The sequence below is a fragment of the Humulus lupulus genome, chromosome 6 (genome assembly GCF_963169125.1).
Source record: "Humulus lupulus chromosome 6, drHumLupu1.1, whole genome shotgun sequence".
Classification (NCBI taxonomy): Eukaryota; Viridiplantae; Streptophyta; class Magnoliopsida; order Rosales; family Cannabaceae; genus Humulus; species Humulus lupulus.
The window spans coordinates 60,178,490-60,195,332 of record NC_084798.1 but is presented as its reverse complement, the minus strand read 5'-3'; the positions used below and the strand labels follow the sequence as shown (position 1 = coordinate 60,195,332).

Sequence of the window (16,843 nt, the reverse complement as noted above, 5' to 3'; positions counted from 1 at the left end):
ATTTGATTCAAAGGTGAAGGTATGTATTTTCTACACGGTCTCTTAGTTGATTTGTTCATTTTGTGTAATAATTTTCATATCATTGTGGTTGTATATATAACATGCATACTCTTTATACGACCAATGCACCAAAATATATTTGACATGTGTAATCTTTGCTTTCACTCTAAGAAAAGTGCATGTTGTTTAATGGATTCACTAAGATCTAATCTACTTACTAATTGCTTACAAAATTCGGAAGACCAGTGACAGTAAAAAATCTGTCAAGGTTTTATTTTAGCACCTGATTCTCGTATTACTTCAAAATGAGCATGCACAAAGTTGGAATGAGATATGTTTAACCATTTTATTTTCATGCATTTGAAGGAGGAGATATGACGGATGTTGATCTAGCCTCCAACCCACAATGGGAATAAATTCTAAACAACCTTCAACTATCCAAAATGATAGTTGAAATAGATACTGACTAGGCAATGGGATGGGTTCCCTAGAAAAATGGGAGGCTTTCTACAAAACTTACTCAAAATAGAGTGGATTTGGCATTAGGATTGATGACACCAAATATAGAGATAGGGTTATTAGCATCCACAGGTGGGTCTGTTCAAATGAAGGTTTTCAAAGAGAAAATTTTTTAAACTTGCCAAACTGGAAGAAGCGTCCAAGGGAAATAACAAGAACTGGCTGCCAAGATGCAATGCAATGCAATTGCTTCGAATGAGAGGCACCAATCTTTGGAGGGCTAAAGAATTTTTACCTATTCATAATCATGAATTGGCAAGTATCTCACAATGACAATTCAAGTGTTCACATCGTGAGGTTCTAGCTGCAGTAGCTGCCCAGGTAATGAGCATGCACAAAGTTGGGATCAAAACTTCATCTACCGTGGCACATCTTGCCCTACAAGCAGGTGGGTACAGTAATCTCCCTTTTCAATTGAGAGATGTGTACAACAAAGTTGCAAGTTTAAGAAAAGAACAAACCTACATACTAACTCAGAGGGATCATTAGGTTACTTGGATTGCCTATCATCAAAGGATCCGGAACTTTATGTAGAGTATAATGTTGGTATTAAAAGAGCAAATCAGAGATACACAGCGGGGAATGAACCATTTTTAATAATTATTAATACCATTCAATATCATACACACACACACACGCACACACACACACACACATATATATATATCAAATCACATACAATCAGATTAGAGATTACCTCTTGTAGCCTATCAAGTGTCCACAAATATTTTTGTATAAAATCAACAATCTTCCTATCCAAGTTCTGAAAACTCACACCTTAATTTTCTAGGCCAATCCTCAAACACACAAAGACGTCCTCAACATATGAGATCTAGAGAGGTTTGATGGAGAGAAGAGGAATTGAATAGTTTTTCAGGTTTAGGAAAAACTATCGCCTCTATTTTTGAGAGAGAGTCTGTGTCTAACAATAATTTCTTTTTTCTTTTAGGTTTATAAAAATTATTAACTAATTTAATTAATCTTTATTTTTATTAAAATAAAACTGATAAGTTATAACATATTTAATTACTTAATTTAAATCATATTTAAAAAATAATAATTATATATATAATTAAATAAATAAATTATTTGAAATTCAAAATTCAAATCACATGGATAGGAAATATCCATGTGTGGCGCCACTCACTGTGCAGTACAGTGAGTGGCGTGAGCCACATTAGAGTTTTCCTTAATTTTCTCATTTGTTTATTTAATTAACATTTAAGACAATATATTTATCCCAAAATAAATATTAGTTAATTCAAAATTAACTTTATCTTAAAATATCCAGTTTTAAATAAATAAATTAATATCTTATTCGAAATAAGATAATTATTAATCTCTCTTTATATATTAATCCAAACAAGATTAATATTTATTTTAACCTATAGTTTTTCAAAATAAAAACTGTATAGTTAAATAATTGATTAATTCACAATTAATCAATTACTCATAACTATGACATAATTATTTCATTATCTTGGAAAATTAATTCATTTGCAATTAAGTCTTTCTCTCTACCCCTGACAGTGTAAGACAGAGGTGATCTGGGGACCATGGACCTATAATACGATGCTCCAATAAACCAGATTATTAATCAAACTCTTTAATCCAATCATCATATTTATTAATTCCATGATTACTCCACTATAAATGAATTACACTCTAAGTATTTATAGAATTATATTTACATAATTTTCTCTTGTAGTCCATTGATATAACCAATAAATGTAGTTATTGTTAGAAAAACTTATACATGATCTTTATTTATTTTCTTGTAGATCTAATATTAAACAAGTTAAAATGAGACAACGTAGAACATGTTTTTAAAATTTAATTCAAAGAGAAATAATGATAAGAATACTTACATTATACGCAGCGGAATAATAGAGTCCTTCCTTCAGTTTCTCTAACTCTTGTATCCTTTCTGTCGCAGAGTATTACCAAGAAACTGAACTGATCTTCAATTTTCTTCACAGCCTTCCAAAGTATCCTTAAAATCATCTAGACTAAGGTGGGCAATTCTCAACACATGAGATAAATACAAAGAGAAGAAGAGAAAAGAACAATGAGGCTTAGAAAAAGACTTATGTTTAGAGAGAATCTAAAACTTATAAGAAACTTGTGTTTTGACTTATGTTTCAACTTGTGTTTTCAACTCTCACTTAACATTCTTTTTATAGACTCAATTAGGTCATTTTTTAATTAAAAAAATTAATAAAATAATATCCAATTAACAGCCCTAGGTCGAAAATATCATGGGCTTTAGGCCCGTAAAATTTCTCATTTGATTATAAGCCCGTTGGACTTAAAATCAAGGCCTATATTATTTTCTATTGATTTAATTAATTAAATAATTATTTAAATCCTTAATCAAATTAATTATTTATAATTTGAACCTTGATTTAAACTTATTTATTAATTTAGATACCAATTTATCTTAATTAATAGATTTTCTCTAATTTCTCTTTTCTTCTCAAAATTACATAACTCTATGAAACTATCCAAAATTGACCTGGTAAACTTTGATTATTCTAATTGATAATTAAATCAATTAATTGAGACTATCTAGATGATTTTATCCAAGGTACAGTGAGGACCACGGGTCTATGAAATCAAGCTCCAATAAGTTATCATAAATCTAACAAATAAATTTACTAACTTATTAATTCTTTGTGACTCCACTAAAGACTCGAAAGTGCACTCTTGAATTCATAGAACGCTCTATAAGCAATTGTACACCCTGATTTTCCCACGGGCTGATTAGCGAGCTGAGGTACGGCCTAATCATGATTACCATGTAGACGTCTCCAAAACCGGAGCTGCCATCGTAAGGTCCTACCTCTTTAGCTCAGGGTAACCCAAGGGTTCGCCAAGATTGCTTAAGGACTGAGTGGACTCTGGAGACCACAGGTCGAGGGAATCATCCAGCTCGTGGTACGGGCTGGAATTGGAGGCTGTAACCCTTTATAAAGTCAACCACGCAAGGTAAACGTGCATATATCATACATCACGTGTCTGATATACCCCTGACTTCTCGGGCACGCAGCAGGAACATGCGTATTCTGACATCCACGATTGGTTTGGGCCGTGCGGCCCATTATCCCCTTACCTATTGATTTGACCACACTTATGTGTCAGGTTTAGGAATTAATCATGAATGTCACAAAGTTGATACGATAGGTATGAAGGTCACGGGATGACCTTCTTACCAACTCCCAGGTGCCTTCTCCTATAAATATGGAGACATTGGGAGTTAATAGGGGTTGAATTCTCTATTGTAAGAAATACCATGTAATCAAATACCCAGTATATAGCAATAATATTGACTAGTGGAGTAGAATGATTTTAACCTTTGAACCACTCAGAAACGTATTTGGTGTCACCATCTCATTTCCAAGATCATTCATCTATTTCGGTTCAGCATAAGCACTAATCCCTTTCTCTTCTTTTCTTAATTACATGTTGGCGAAGAACCGCGTCAACAGCAATATAGATACGTTATTAATTATCCATTGTTACAACCATAATTGTCACTTAATCCTCTATAGACGGTCTACAATGAGATGGGACTAAAATACCGTTTTACCCCTCATTGTATTTTATCCTTAAAATACTTAGTTCCTTGTAAATGATATTTCAGTAAACTAATATTAATCACTGAAATGAGATCTCTATTGTTGACGGTGAGAACTCGTCAACTAAGTTGAGTTGGAAAAATTATCAAATCAAGATCACTAATCGGAAAGCTGTAAAAACTTGAACAATTACTCAAGAACAATGATAGAACAATAATGGAGAATTCAGTCTTTCATTCACACTCAAGCCTCTGCTACAGTCAAATTTCCAACCCCCTTTCAGGTGGTCTTAGAGTTCATTTTATAGTAGGCTCTAATGGCCTTAGGTACATAGTGGTCCAGGAGACCATGGGGTACATAAGTACTATGTCAGGGGAGTGGCTTCAGAGGTTGTGGTCGTGCATCCAGCACAGGAGCAGGTGTCAGGAGAATGCCTCCACTACTTGTCTGTACCCATGTCTGATGAGTGATGGCAGGCGTAGTGGCGCAGGAGGTAGTGGTGTCGGCTCTGACCTTTGGCCGTAGACGTATGGACCATGACTCTTACCCCAGCAGTCTCACTGGCACTGGTATCCGTACTAAGTACTAGGTCGTACAAGTATGTCCCATTCGACTTGTACTGGAGCCTCTAAGCATAGGGGCCTCAAGGTGTAAGGAATGGGACCCTGGGTATGTGTTATGGTTCTGGCGTGAAGTGGAGATCTTGGGTCCTTGGCACAAGATGCCTGAAGCCTTCCGAGATCACTCACGAGTCTGGTTGATAGGCATGTGGCCTGGACGGATGTCTAAGGATGCGTAGCGAGACGCCCTCCTAGCGACCCCCTCGGTGGTGCGGCCCCCTTGGTGGTGCGGCTCCCCTGGTGGTGTGGCTCTCTGGCTGTTCACGAGGCCACTCGAGCCAAGATGGAGAGGCGGGGCCACGGGCGAGGCCACTTGAGCCAAGGTGGCGAGGCGGGGCCACGGGCGAGGCCACTTGGTCACTTTGGCCTATGGCAAGGCGGGGCCACTTCGGCCTACGCGCGAGGTGAGGCCACTTCGGCCTATGGCGAGGCGAGGCCACTTTGGCTTATGAGGCGAGGCCACTTGATCACTTCGGCCTATGGCAAGGCGAGGCCACTTCGGCCTACGAGGTGAGGCCACTTGGGCCTATGGCGAGGCCACTTGGTCACTTCGGCCTACGGCGAGGCGAGGGCTCACGGGGGCACTCGGGTGTGCGCATAAGGACGCGAGGCGGGGCCTCGCGTGGGTAGACGGGTGCGCGCATAAGGGCGCGAGGCGGGGCCACTTGGTCACTTCGGCCTACGGCGTGGCGAGGGCTCACGGGGGCACTCGGGTGCGCGCATAAGGACGCGAGGCGGGGCCTCGCGTGGGTAGACGGGTGCGCGCATAAGGGCGCGAGGCGGAGCCTCGCGTGGGCACTTGGATGCGCGCATAAGGACGCGAGGCGGGGCCTCGCGTAGGCAGACGGGTGCGCGCATAAGGGTGCGAGACGGAGCCTCGCGCGGGCACTTGGATGCGCACATAAGGACGCGAGGCGGGGCCTCGCGTAGGCAGACGGGTGCGCGCATAAGGGCGCGAGACGGAGCCTCGCGTGGGCACTTGGATGCGGGTCACTGATGGCTACGCGTCATGAGACCCTTGAGGCTTAGGCGGTACCCACACAAGGCCAGGGCAGACCTTAGGTGAAATTTGAGCGTCTACATCTATCATTTAACACATTGAACCAAGCTAAAAGGAAACAATCGTTTCACTTCTTCATCAGAAGCTATAGATGTTCATATCTATGATTATCACTTTATACTACCGAGTTCCCAAGATGTAAGTATGGGCTAGTCCGTAGGGTAAGCTGGTAACAAACAAGTCAAAGAACTCAAATAATACAATCAGTTAGAATACTAACCACTCAGAATTGAGATTGAATTGACATATGATCAACTATATGATATGAGTAGAATAGATAATAACGGTATGTTTACTTATCCTATCAACTGTCAATATCGGTCCAGTCCGATGTAACAAATACATCCGATCTTGTCTACTTTGCTAATGTTCTGGAAAGAACATAAGTAGAACATATCTTAGGTTGGCATGTCAGTGTAAATCCTGTGCACTGACTAATCTTAGGACTAACTTATGTTTGAACATATAATCATATTTACATTCCACTGTGATTACGTCACTATTAATACGATTAGCTATATGCTCGGGATTTAATAGAAGTTTATATTAAACAAATAATCATGAAAATAAAACATGTGAGCAAAGTGATTGACTAAGTCAAAAAATGATTTCTATTCTTTTATTGATAATAAATGAGATTACAAAGAAATTGAGTTTTAATTAGGGCATAAAACCCCAAAAAACTCCCACTTACACTAATTGAAACTAATACCTTAATTATGCTATTCCCATTTCCTTGATATGCTTATGAAATGAACTTAAAAGAAAACACTAAACATCAACAACTAACTCGGTACCTATAAAAGCAAAAAAAAATGATTAAAAAAGAAAAGAAAAGTGGACAACATACAGAACATGGTAACTTAACATTAAAATAACAAAAAATGATAAAAGTAAATCAATTCAAAAGTAATTAGGAACCACATGAGAACACATTACAAAACACTAAACATAATAAACATTCTCATATGCTTAAACCATATAAAGTAACAAGGGACCACAAAGGAAAGCAATACCAAACACATATAAACTATGAACTTAAAAAAATATATATAATAAAAACATACACGTAAACATGGAAAACAAAATCAAAGTAACTAGGTACTTTAACTCTACTCACAAGATCTTTTTTTGTCCCAACAGCTGTGTTCTTCATCCTTGATGAATCTTTACCTCGAGGGGAAGAACGCAAACCACCATTAACACTTGTTGATGAAAAACCAACATTACCTCCCTTAAAAACATAAACATAAAATAAAATTAACAAATACAACAGAAAAAAATATTTGAGAACAACTCGAATTAACAAAAAACAAACAAATAACCAAACCAAAACACAGAAAAAAAATACAAATCAAAATAAGAACTAAAGATAAAAAAGAAACCAAAATACCTCAATGTTAGGTCCTGCATTGTCAACAGGAATTGTTGGAGTTCGAGGAGAACGACGCATACCCATACCCTTCACTTCCGTTAGCTGAAAACTTCCGAAAATTCCAGTCGTCCTCAACTTCTATTCAACAACTCAAATGACCGAAAACAACTCCGATCACCCCAAATTCTATTCAACAACTCTGATCACCGAAAACACAAAAAGCATGCAAAAACAACTGATTTGAAGAAGAGAAGAATAAGAATCGGGAAAAAAAAAACTAAAATAAATGGTAAAGTTAAAAGAAGAAAGATGAAAAAGTAATATAAAAAAGTTAAAATATAATAATATAAAAATATAAAAGCTACCTTTACAAAGTTTTAAAAAATTAAACAAAATAAAAGTACAAAACTACCATTGGACTTTAAAAAAAAATCAATAGAAATAAACACATGGCATAATAAGACATTTTAACAAAAATATTGAAAAAAAAACCATAAAAATAATAAAAAAGTATAAAAAACCATAAAAAAAATTCTGTTCGAAAAAAAAAAACCACAATTTTCAAAACATCAATTAAAAGTCCATATAAAATGTAATTTCCACCATAATTTCCCCTTTTTTTCTTGTTTGTGAAAAGTTGGCCAGCTAAGAAGCAAGACTACAATTCCTCTATTATACAACTTTCTCCAGAAAATTTTGTGATAAGTTTCAAATCCAAGAAAAAAAGTTGCATTTTTTTGGAACTGGTCGATTAAAGCGGAAATAGGAATACACACTTGTGTACATAAATAATTCATTTTGTATAATTATTTAATTTCTTTTAAAGTGCTATGAACATTCGTAATCGTATGCACCAAGTAAACTAATGCTCTTTCATAAAAAAATAAAAACAAACAAACCAATGCTCTTTGTCCAAGTGGCAAATCAACTTCACTCTCTCTCTCCTCTTTAAGTAGCTAATATATTATATATATATTACATTATCATTAGTTTTTTATTTCATTAACAATAATAGGAAGGGGAACTTGCCAGATTCTCGTCCCAATCAATAAATTATCTCATTTTTTTTCGTGCTTTTCTCTCTCAACTCTCAACAATGGCACGATTACTCTCCAAAACCTTCCAAGCTCGACCCTCATCTCTCACTGCCCTTTCTCTCTTTCTGTCCCAATCCCATCGATCTCGTTCCACGCTATCCGGCCGCAATGACCGCCTCATCGAGGTCGACCTATCGTCTCAGTCGCCGGACGGTGAATCGGAGGCTTTGATGATCAAGAAGCTCGACGACATAGTTCATAGGATCATCGTCCAGAGGGCCACCCCTGACTGGCTTCCTTTCCTTCCCGGCTCCTCCTTCTGGGTCCCGCCTCGCCGTGACCCCTTCAAGTTCTCCGACTTGGTCGACAAGCTCACCGATCGCCTCAGCGACGAGGAGTCTCTTTCACTCTCTTCCGATCGTGGCTGGCCTTGCGCTCATTTATTAGTCAATCGTAAGGGTTTTTATCCCAATTTTGTTCTTCCTAATTTGTTTGGATTATTAGAAAATGAACCTAAGAAAAGTAAGTTTAAACAAATTTATAGAAATACATGAATATGATGTAAATGTGAGAATAGGAGAACTAACTACGTCAATTTCTCGAATTGTTCGGTTTTAATTTCCTTTCGAAACTAAAACTGGTATTTTTTTCCTCAATTTATTTTGTAGGTAATAGTATGATTAGGATTGTAAAGAACTGATGCAATTCCTACCAAAAAAATAATAAATAAAAATCAACAAACATAGTTGACAATGAGTTACGGAAGGAAAATAAAATAAAGAAATTGTCATGAATATTTAACGGGCCACATTCAGTGATGAAATAGTGAGTCTTCACCTCAAAGAAACATTGACCAAATGTCAATATAAGAGAGTAAATTTAGCTAAATAATTTATTGACCGACCATTGTAAAAGATGGTGGCTTCCATGGTCTGGTCAATCTCTGTAAATATTGTCACTAGAATCTACCACGAAATGGAAGATCATTTTGGAAATAATATTTTTTGGTGCAAATAATTTTATTTTTTTAAAAAAAAACCTCAAGAAAGTGAGAGCAGTAGTCCGTAAGATTTACTAATTTAATGGTGCTCATCAAGTAGAACTGCATTTTTGCTGTCGTTCTCTGCTATCCTGTCTCACATGGATGTCATATGTTGTTATTAGATATGGAGAATTAAATTTACTTTAGCAGTCTGAGTGATGTGCAAATAGTTGTTTTTGTTCCTATGAGCACATAAGTGAAAGGTTCTGGCCATATACCTCTGCCTATATCAACATGAAGTATATGTCCTTTTCCATCTAATGAATAGTTATTTGGTAAACTAGTTGCTGTTATATTTAACTATCAACTAACCCATGTAATGCGTGGCTTGTGATCCAGGCAGTGGATCTGAACTAGCAAGGTATGATGATGTAGAGGGATTAGGAGAATTCGAAGTGGACGACGAAGTAGAGGTTCTGGGTGATTCAGAGGGAACACATCGATCAGTTGATAAGAAAGGGTGATTCACACCATTATTAAATATTTAGCAGCCAACTGTGAGTTCTCATCTCCCAACTTTATTTTCATAAACCAATTATTGATAATTATGTAATTGGTGCTTGTTTTTCTTTTAACAACAATTGAGAACAACTAATTGTTTTTCTTTTAACAACAATTGAGAACAACTAACAAATCTGTTAATTGATCTGAGGAATTGATTACAATATGGAGAATAGGAATTTGAATTGCTAAACTAAGGTTTGAAACAAGAAACAAATAACATTCTTAAAAGGAACTAGTGGTATGGGTAATCAGCCTATTTCTTCATGGATTAGCTTAGCGTGTCTTGTTTTTATTTATAGGTATTTGGAAATTATTTGTACTTCTCATTATCGGTAAAAAAAAATCTAAACTGACATGATCTTCACTTCATATATATATTGCTTTAATACAGACTAGTTACAAATGGATGAATATATGTGTAAATTCTTGAGTTCACTGTATGCTTATGAGTTTAAATTTTTGTGCTTTCTCACCTTTGTAAGCCTGTGTGGTGTCAGCTTCCATACCTTTGACTGATGAGATAGCTTTTTACAGTTTTACTTTAGATTATGTAGGGGAAATTTGAGCTTCTATGCTTAAAAATACACCTTAATTAAAAATTATGCCGAAGTTAAAATTATTGGAAAACTATACTCTTGTAAATGAAGCTTGGACCAAAATACCCCCACACAAGTTTCCCTCCCCTTCTCTCTCATCTCTTCCTCTCTTCTATTCCTCTCACTGAAAGAAGAAAACACTAACCTGAAATCCTTTTCTCACTCAATTCACTCATTTCAGCAATTTTGTTGATAATTCCCTTGTAAAAAAAACATAAAGAATCAAGTTTTCTACTTAAAAACTCAAAGTTTCTGTTCATTAAACCTACAAAAATCTTTATGTAATGATTTGTATATATTTAAACCAATGCTATATATTTCAAATAGTTTTGTTTATGTTTTTGTTGTTTTGTTTGCAAATTATCTTTTTTCAAATATGAAAATCTGGGTTCGATATGTTATTTCTGTAGTTTTCGATGAATTTCAATGCAAGTCAATGTTAATTTGATGAAATCTGGGTTTGAATTATTCTAAATCAATGCTAGTTCAATGACAGCAGTTTAATGGTAACAGTTTGAATACATAGTCATTATATTTCCACGCTATTTCAATGCTAGTTTGATTTTAGCAGTTAGAATGACGATAGAATACATATAGTCGTTTTAGTTTATGTTAGTTTGAAGACAGTAGTTAGAATATATATAGTCATTGTAGTTTGATGCTAGTTCAATGGAAGCATTTAGAATACATATAATCATTATATTTTGATGGTAGTTTGATGGTTTTGCCAAAATGAATTTCACATTGGTATTTCAATGCTTCCAACATAACTTGATTTTTCATTACATTTTGAATTTGCATCGATTTTAGCATCAAATTCAAACCCTCGAGAACATATGCATGAAGATTTCATCTATTTTGCATCGAAAATAATTAAGAAGAAATTTGCAAAATTAACAAATCAAATCAAGATTTCCAGATTTGAAAATACCCAAAACCGAATAAATTACAAATAAAACCACAAAAACATAAACATAACAGATTGAAATATATATATATATATATAACCCAAGGCGAACTTGAGCATCTTACCCATCCCAGGTTTGATTCCCCACGAGCGACTAAATACCTCTTGGGGCCACTGGGGCAGTCTCAAGGTCGAATACCGGTTAAATATGCCAGTTGCAAGTGCCAGGGCCTCCAGGGATTAGTGGGGGTGGGGCCCTGATACCCTCGGTTATAAAAAAAAAATATATATATATATATTATTGGTTTAAACATGTATCATGACATAGAAATTTTCATGGGTTTAATGGGCTCAAGCTTTGAGTTTTCAAGTGGATAACTTGATTCTTTGTGTAATTTTATAAGGGAAATATCAAAATATTTATTAAAATGAGTGAGAATTGGGTGTTAGAGGGGTTAAGCTCAAGTGGTTGGGTGTGTGAGTGTGTATGGGAGGAGCAAGGGGTTTAAATCTCCATTGTATAAAAAAATAGAGGGGTTTGATGTTTTGTTTTAGAGAGAGGGAACAAGAAGGGATGAAGAGGAGGGGAAGGAAAATTGTGTGGGGGTATTTTGGTCCAATTTCATTTACAAGCATAGTTTTCCAATAATTTTTAAAATTTAGCATATTTTTAATTAAAGGGCATTTGTAGGCATAGATGCTCAAATTTTCTTTATGTAGCCTAATAGCTTTCAGACATATGCTCTGTATTTTCTTCATTCTATAGCTTAACTTTTCTTTATATATCAGTGCTTGATAATTACGTGAATTGTTTAATATATTCTGATGCTGTATATAATATAAAGTTTGTTCTAACCAACAATATTTTAGAATCCAAATAAATCTGTGATTATACTTGGCTTTAACATAAACTAACCCACAATTTATTTTTGAAGCATGTTGAAATGAGGATCATCAAATAATGTTATGCAATCTATGTCTTTGATCTTTTCCAGTTGCAGATTGATGCATAAATGTATGTTAATCTTTAGTTCATTCTAGAATTGTGCGAATATCAATTGCCGCATGCCTGCGTGGTATGCCCTTGACTTGTGGCTATCTTTTAATTATTCTAAGGTTGGGATTTGCAGGATCCCTTAGCTCAGGATCATTTGAATGATTGAAAGAACAAAAGAATAGGATTTGGCTTAATGGCAAGCGAGAAATAGAATGATGTACAGCACGGTATTGGTACCTTGGGCTGGGGAGAAATCACTTTTTTTAGCTTCTTTCCAGTTGTAAATCCTCCCCGTTCTATGAGATTTAACCTTGCTGCTATGATATTTATGGTGTTTACGAACGATTGGTGAATAACATCAATCACATGCATATATTAACATCCTCGAGCTTGATTGTTGTTTATTGCTTTTCCTTGTACCTTTATATGTATTCACTATCTGAAAGGGACTTGTTATATGCTGTCATAAGGGGTTCACTGTGGACGAACCTACTTCTGATGCTTTCACTTTATAGAATTAATGTTAATAATGTATTTTTGAGCTAAAATCTATAGTGATTTTGTTCTTTTAATACTTTAGTTCATCAAGTTAGTGTGAGCTTTTTGTTGCACATACAATTATGAGAATTTGACTCATTAGTTAAAGAAGTTGATCATGCGTGCATGGAAAGTGTGACTAGAAGGCTGGGGTTTATGAATGGAGTGTTCATACCTACACATGATTGCCAGGTGGGTTTTGCTTGGCCTGGAGGGATGAAATGCAAATTCAAATTGTTGATTGTTGATGTTCTTGGTTATAGGGAGCTTTATTTTGTTTTTATGGTGCCCTTTATACGCGACGTGAGGAGTTTTCCCAAAGCTCTTTGACAAATAAAAGTCTTGGAGCCCTTTGTGTGGTTTTGGATAAGCTCAATATAGTCTTAATAGCTGGGAGAAAAGATGAGGTAGAGAGTTTTTCAGAGGGTGATGCTAGGATTATGAGGGACTTGACTCGTATTTGTATGAATTCGGGGTATGCTGGGGAAAAATTTACCTTGCAAAACTTTAGAGTTTTGGGGGATAGAATTAGAGAATGGTTAGATGTAAGGTGGTGTATTCAATGACCAAAAGCTAGAGTTGTTAACTTACCAATATTCGAGTTAGATCAGGCTCCATTTATTTTGGATGCCACACATGATAGATTAGTATTCAAGTAACCCATTTGTTTTAGTTAACTATTATTTTATTATTTTAAATAAAACTTGTTTTTAGTGTGTTATTATATTAAAACTCAAACACAACATATTTAAATATAGTGTCACTCAATTCACTTATATTTTATCATTTAACAGATTAATTAAGTAAAATTGATAATTATTTTTTAACATATTAAATTACCTAATATGCTATTTTTAACCATGTTAAAATTCATTCATCAAACATTTAATATTACAAATATTGGTGCTGTTTGGTAACATTTAAAAAAATAGTTTTTTATTTAATTAATTAAAAAATTGATAATTAAACATAAAATAGTGTTTGGTAACTCAATTTTTATTTATTATTTTTAAAAAATTTAATTGAAATTCATTAAATTTTGAAAATAAAATTTTTTCACTTTCAAAATTTTTTAAAATTATTTTTGACTTTTCGTTTCTTTCTTTTTATTCTATTTTTCAAATCAATACATCATTTTATAGTTAAACAAAAAATAAAAATAAAAGTTATCAAACACATTTATTATTTTTTGTTTTTAAAAATAAAAAACAAAAATAGTTACCAAACATATTTTTATTTTTTAAAAATAAAGAAACAAAAATAAAAAATATTTTCATTTTTTTGTTTAAAAAATTCAAAAACAAAAATTTTACTAAACACAACCATTATTACTCATTAAATTAATAAATAAGTAAACTTTGAATATGAAGTTAATTTATTTATCAATTTTTTTTATTGCGTTAAGCAAATTAATTTCGAGTTAGGTTGATTAATCTAATTTTGACTATGTTGTTCGTGATTTCATCATTGGACATGTGACAGTCATTAGAGAAGTAATTAGCCTCCTCGAAAGGATGGTGGAGCTCTATAAAGTTCACTAAGAACTCCTCAGAGTGTAGAATCCTCCCAACAAGTCGAGTTCCCTATTTTAGGCGTGGATGTCTCAAAGTGAGGCCACGTTCTAAGGACCACCCTAGAGGTCCTCCCGTCTTCTTGATCTGATGGTCCTCCAGGTTTAGGAGCCTTGTCCTCGGGCCTGGAGAGAGCTCCAAGTGTCAATCACTGTAGCCTTGGGTCACCACAAGATTGTCTGACAACTTTTTGGGTGCCTCGAGTAGTGGTGCCGAGTTCGTGCACTTGACAATTGGTATTTCCCATAACGCCGCCTGACACGGGAAAACATGCAGCCGCACCCTGACAATGTCAGAGGCGTGTCTCCTGTAAAGTTGGTGGGCTGCAACCTGCAAATTGGGCCCCCTGCGATGCGCACATGCCCACAGTCTTTATTAGAACATTTAGAGGGGTTAAATATCAATTAACTCTCCAAATAATTAGGGAATATTTGTAATTAATGATATTAATGACCTTCATCCCCTATAAATAGGGTGAGGATACCATTGTAAAAGGGTTCACAACTTTTGTACTCAGAGCAATATATACGCTGCCTGAGAAAACCCCCCATTGAAGCTTGCCATCTCAAGCTTCAAGAACTCCAATACTAAAGACTCGTGGACTAAGGTTGTTTTATAACCTGAACCACGTAAAACTTGGTGTTTATCTTCATTATTTTCTTTAAGTTATATTATAAGGTTGATAGCGAAAAATGTAGTCAATATTTTGGTGCTTTTATTGAGATCTTGAAGGAAGCTTGAAGAAACAGTCATCGTGACCACTCGTAGAAATGCCCCAGACGACGTGGCTCCTCCCACTGGAGCTGAAGGGGGAGAAACCAACTAGCCACCCACACATGACTTCCCGAAGATGGCCCAAGAAGATTTCGATGAGAATGTCGGCTACGATGGCAAAGACGATGAGTTTTACGAGGAGGACTACCTTAGCCTATGGATGCAGAGGATCAACCAGAGGTGGTGGCGCTCCGCAGCCAGGTTGCCTCCTAGCAGCAAAAACTTGATGCCCAGGAGAGGAATATCGCCGCCTTGCAGAAGATGGTTAATGCCATGAGGGCTACTCTGGCAGCCCAATGGCTACGAGTGGACCCTCATGGCGAAGTACCACCAAGGCAACCAGCTGGCGTGCCACCTGCAAATGCAACGGGCGTGCCTCCCGAGCACCTCGTTGGCATGGCGCAAGATCCGCCAGCTGGCGTGCCACCTAATCACCCAGTTGGAGCTGGAACCCCGCCTGCGCCACAAGACTGTGGCAAAGGCAAGGTAGATGATGACCCTGTGTAGGCGCAGAAGAGAACTCGTCCGACTTCTAAACCCGCTCAAGTCTCGAGGCCGAGGGCCAGGGGCATGGTGCCCAAACACAACGCCAGGCCGCCAGCGTCTGCAGAGCCAAGGGCGCCCAACCTAGGTGCGTTGCTTCGGATCGCGTTAGGCCTGGAAGTGCTGTCCCCCCGACACCTTGCCAGCCTAAAAGAAAACCTGTCTAAGAGGCTAAACGGAGAAAAGTATCCGCCAACCAAGGATAGGGAATCATTATCTCTGTCATTAACGAATACATCGAATTCAACGGGGAAATGGAGGTAGAATACCTCGAGGACATTGGTCGCCACCAAGATCAGCCTAACTTACGAGATAGCCTGAACGCTCGTAGGGGTAAGGCAGCTCTCGAGAAAAATCTTGGGAGACAACAACACTTGGACCTCCGAGATGACCTTAATGCTAGGAGGAGAGAACACCCAGCACATAGTGCCAATCTAAATTGCGACCCTCTCTGCGTAGAGTTGGAAAGTTTGAAGAGGATAATGCTAAAGATGGCCCAGAGACAAGGTCATGACTCAGACTTTGAGGAGGAGGATGGGGAGCCCTATGCTCCCCACATTGTGGAGGCTCCACTACCTCAAGGCTTTAAAATGCCAAACATCGATTCGTACAACAAAGGCACGGATCCCACCGAACATCTCTCAAAGTTTAATAGATTATGTCGGTCCACCGCGTCTCTGAGGATGCCAAATGCCACGTCTTTCCGTTGACCTTGACGGGGTCACCAGATGAATGGTTCAAGAAGCACAAGCATTGATCCATTCACTCTTGGCAACAACTCTCCTCCTCCTTTCGAAGAAAATTCATAGCTGCGCGGAAGGTGAACTTTGAGGTCAATGCTTTGGCTAACATAAAGTAGGGACCACTTGAGACCCTTAAAGCTTACATCAAATGATTTAAGGAAGAAGCAGCCAGGACCAAGATGGTCGATGATGGCAAACAACCGATTGCCCTACAAGCTGGAATCCGAGCAGGTTTCCCACTATGGGATGACCTCCAGCGAATAGGATGCCACAGGCTCGACGACTTCATACGTCAAGCCCAATAGTACATCAACTGGGAGGAGGCCAAGATTGGAGCTTTCGGAGTGCCAGTCCCTTTCCCCGCTCCATTATTCCCAAACGTCGTGGCCCCGGGAACCCAGTTCTCGCCATACACTCCAGCCCAAACAAGTGTATTGAGC

The 16,843-nt window shown here is 37.0% G+C and overlaps 1 protein-coding gene across 1 annotated transcript; it reads left to right on the top strand.

Annotated features, from left to right (window-relative positions):
* The first annotated feature begins 8,148 nt into the window (after nt 1-8,148).
* Nucleotides 8,149-12,783, top strand: LOC133782211 (uncharacterized). Its single transcript, XM_062221435.1, has 3 exons — nt 8,149-8,642; nt 9,571-9,728; nt 12,369-12,783. Exons 1-2 carry the CDS (start codon nt 8,249-8,251, stop codon nt 9,693-9,695), a joined length of 519 nt encoding a protein of 172 aa, XP_062077419.1. The 5' UTR covers nt 8,149-8,248; the 3' UTR covers nt 9,696-9,728; nt 12,369-12,783.
* The last annotated feature ends 4,060 nt before the right edge of the window (nt 12,784-16,843 follow it).

What these genes read in the sequence shown, in the direction of transcription:
- LOC133782211 (XM_062221435.1), top strand. Translation starts at nt 8,249, where the DNA reads ATGGCACGATTACTCTCCAAAACCTTCCAAGCTCGACCCTCATCTCTC. An exon ending in CGCTCATTTATTAGTCAATC is followed by an intron (nt 8,643 to 9,570) that starts GTAAGGGTTTTT and finishes CTTGTGATCCAG; the next exon opens with GCAGTGGATCTGAACTAGCA.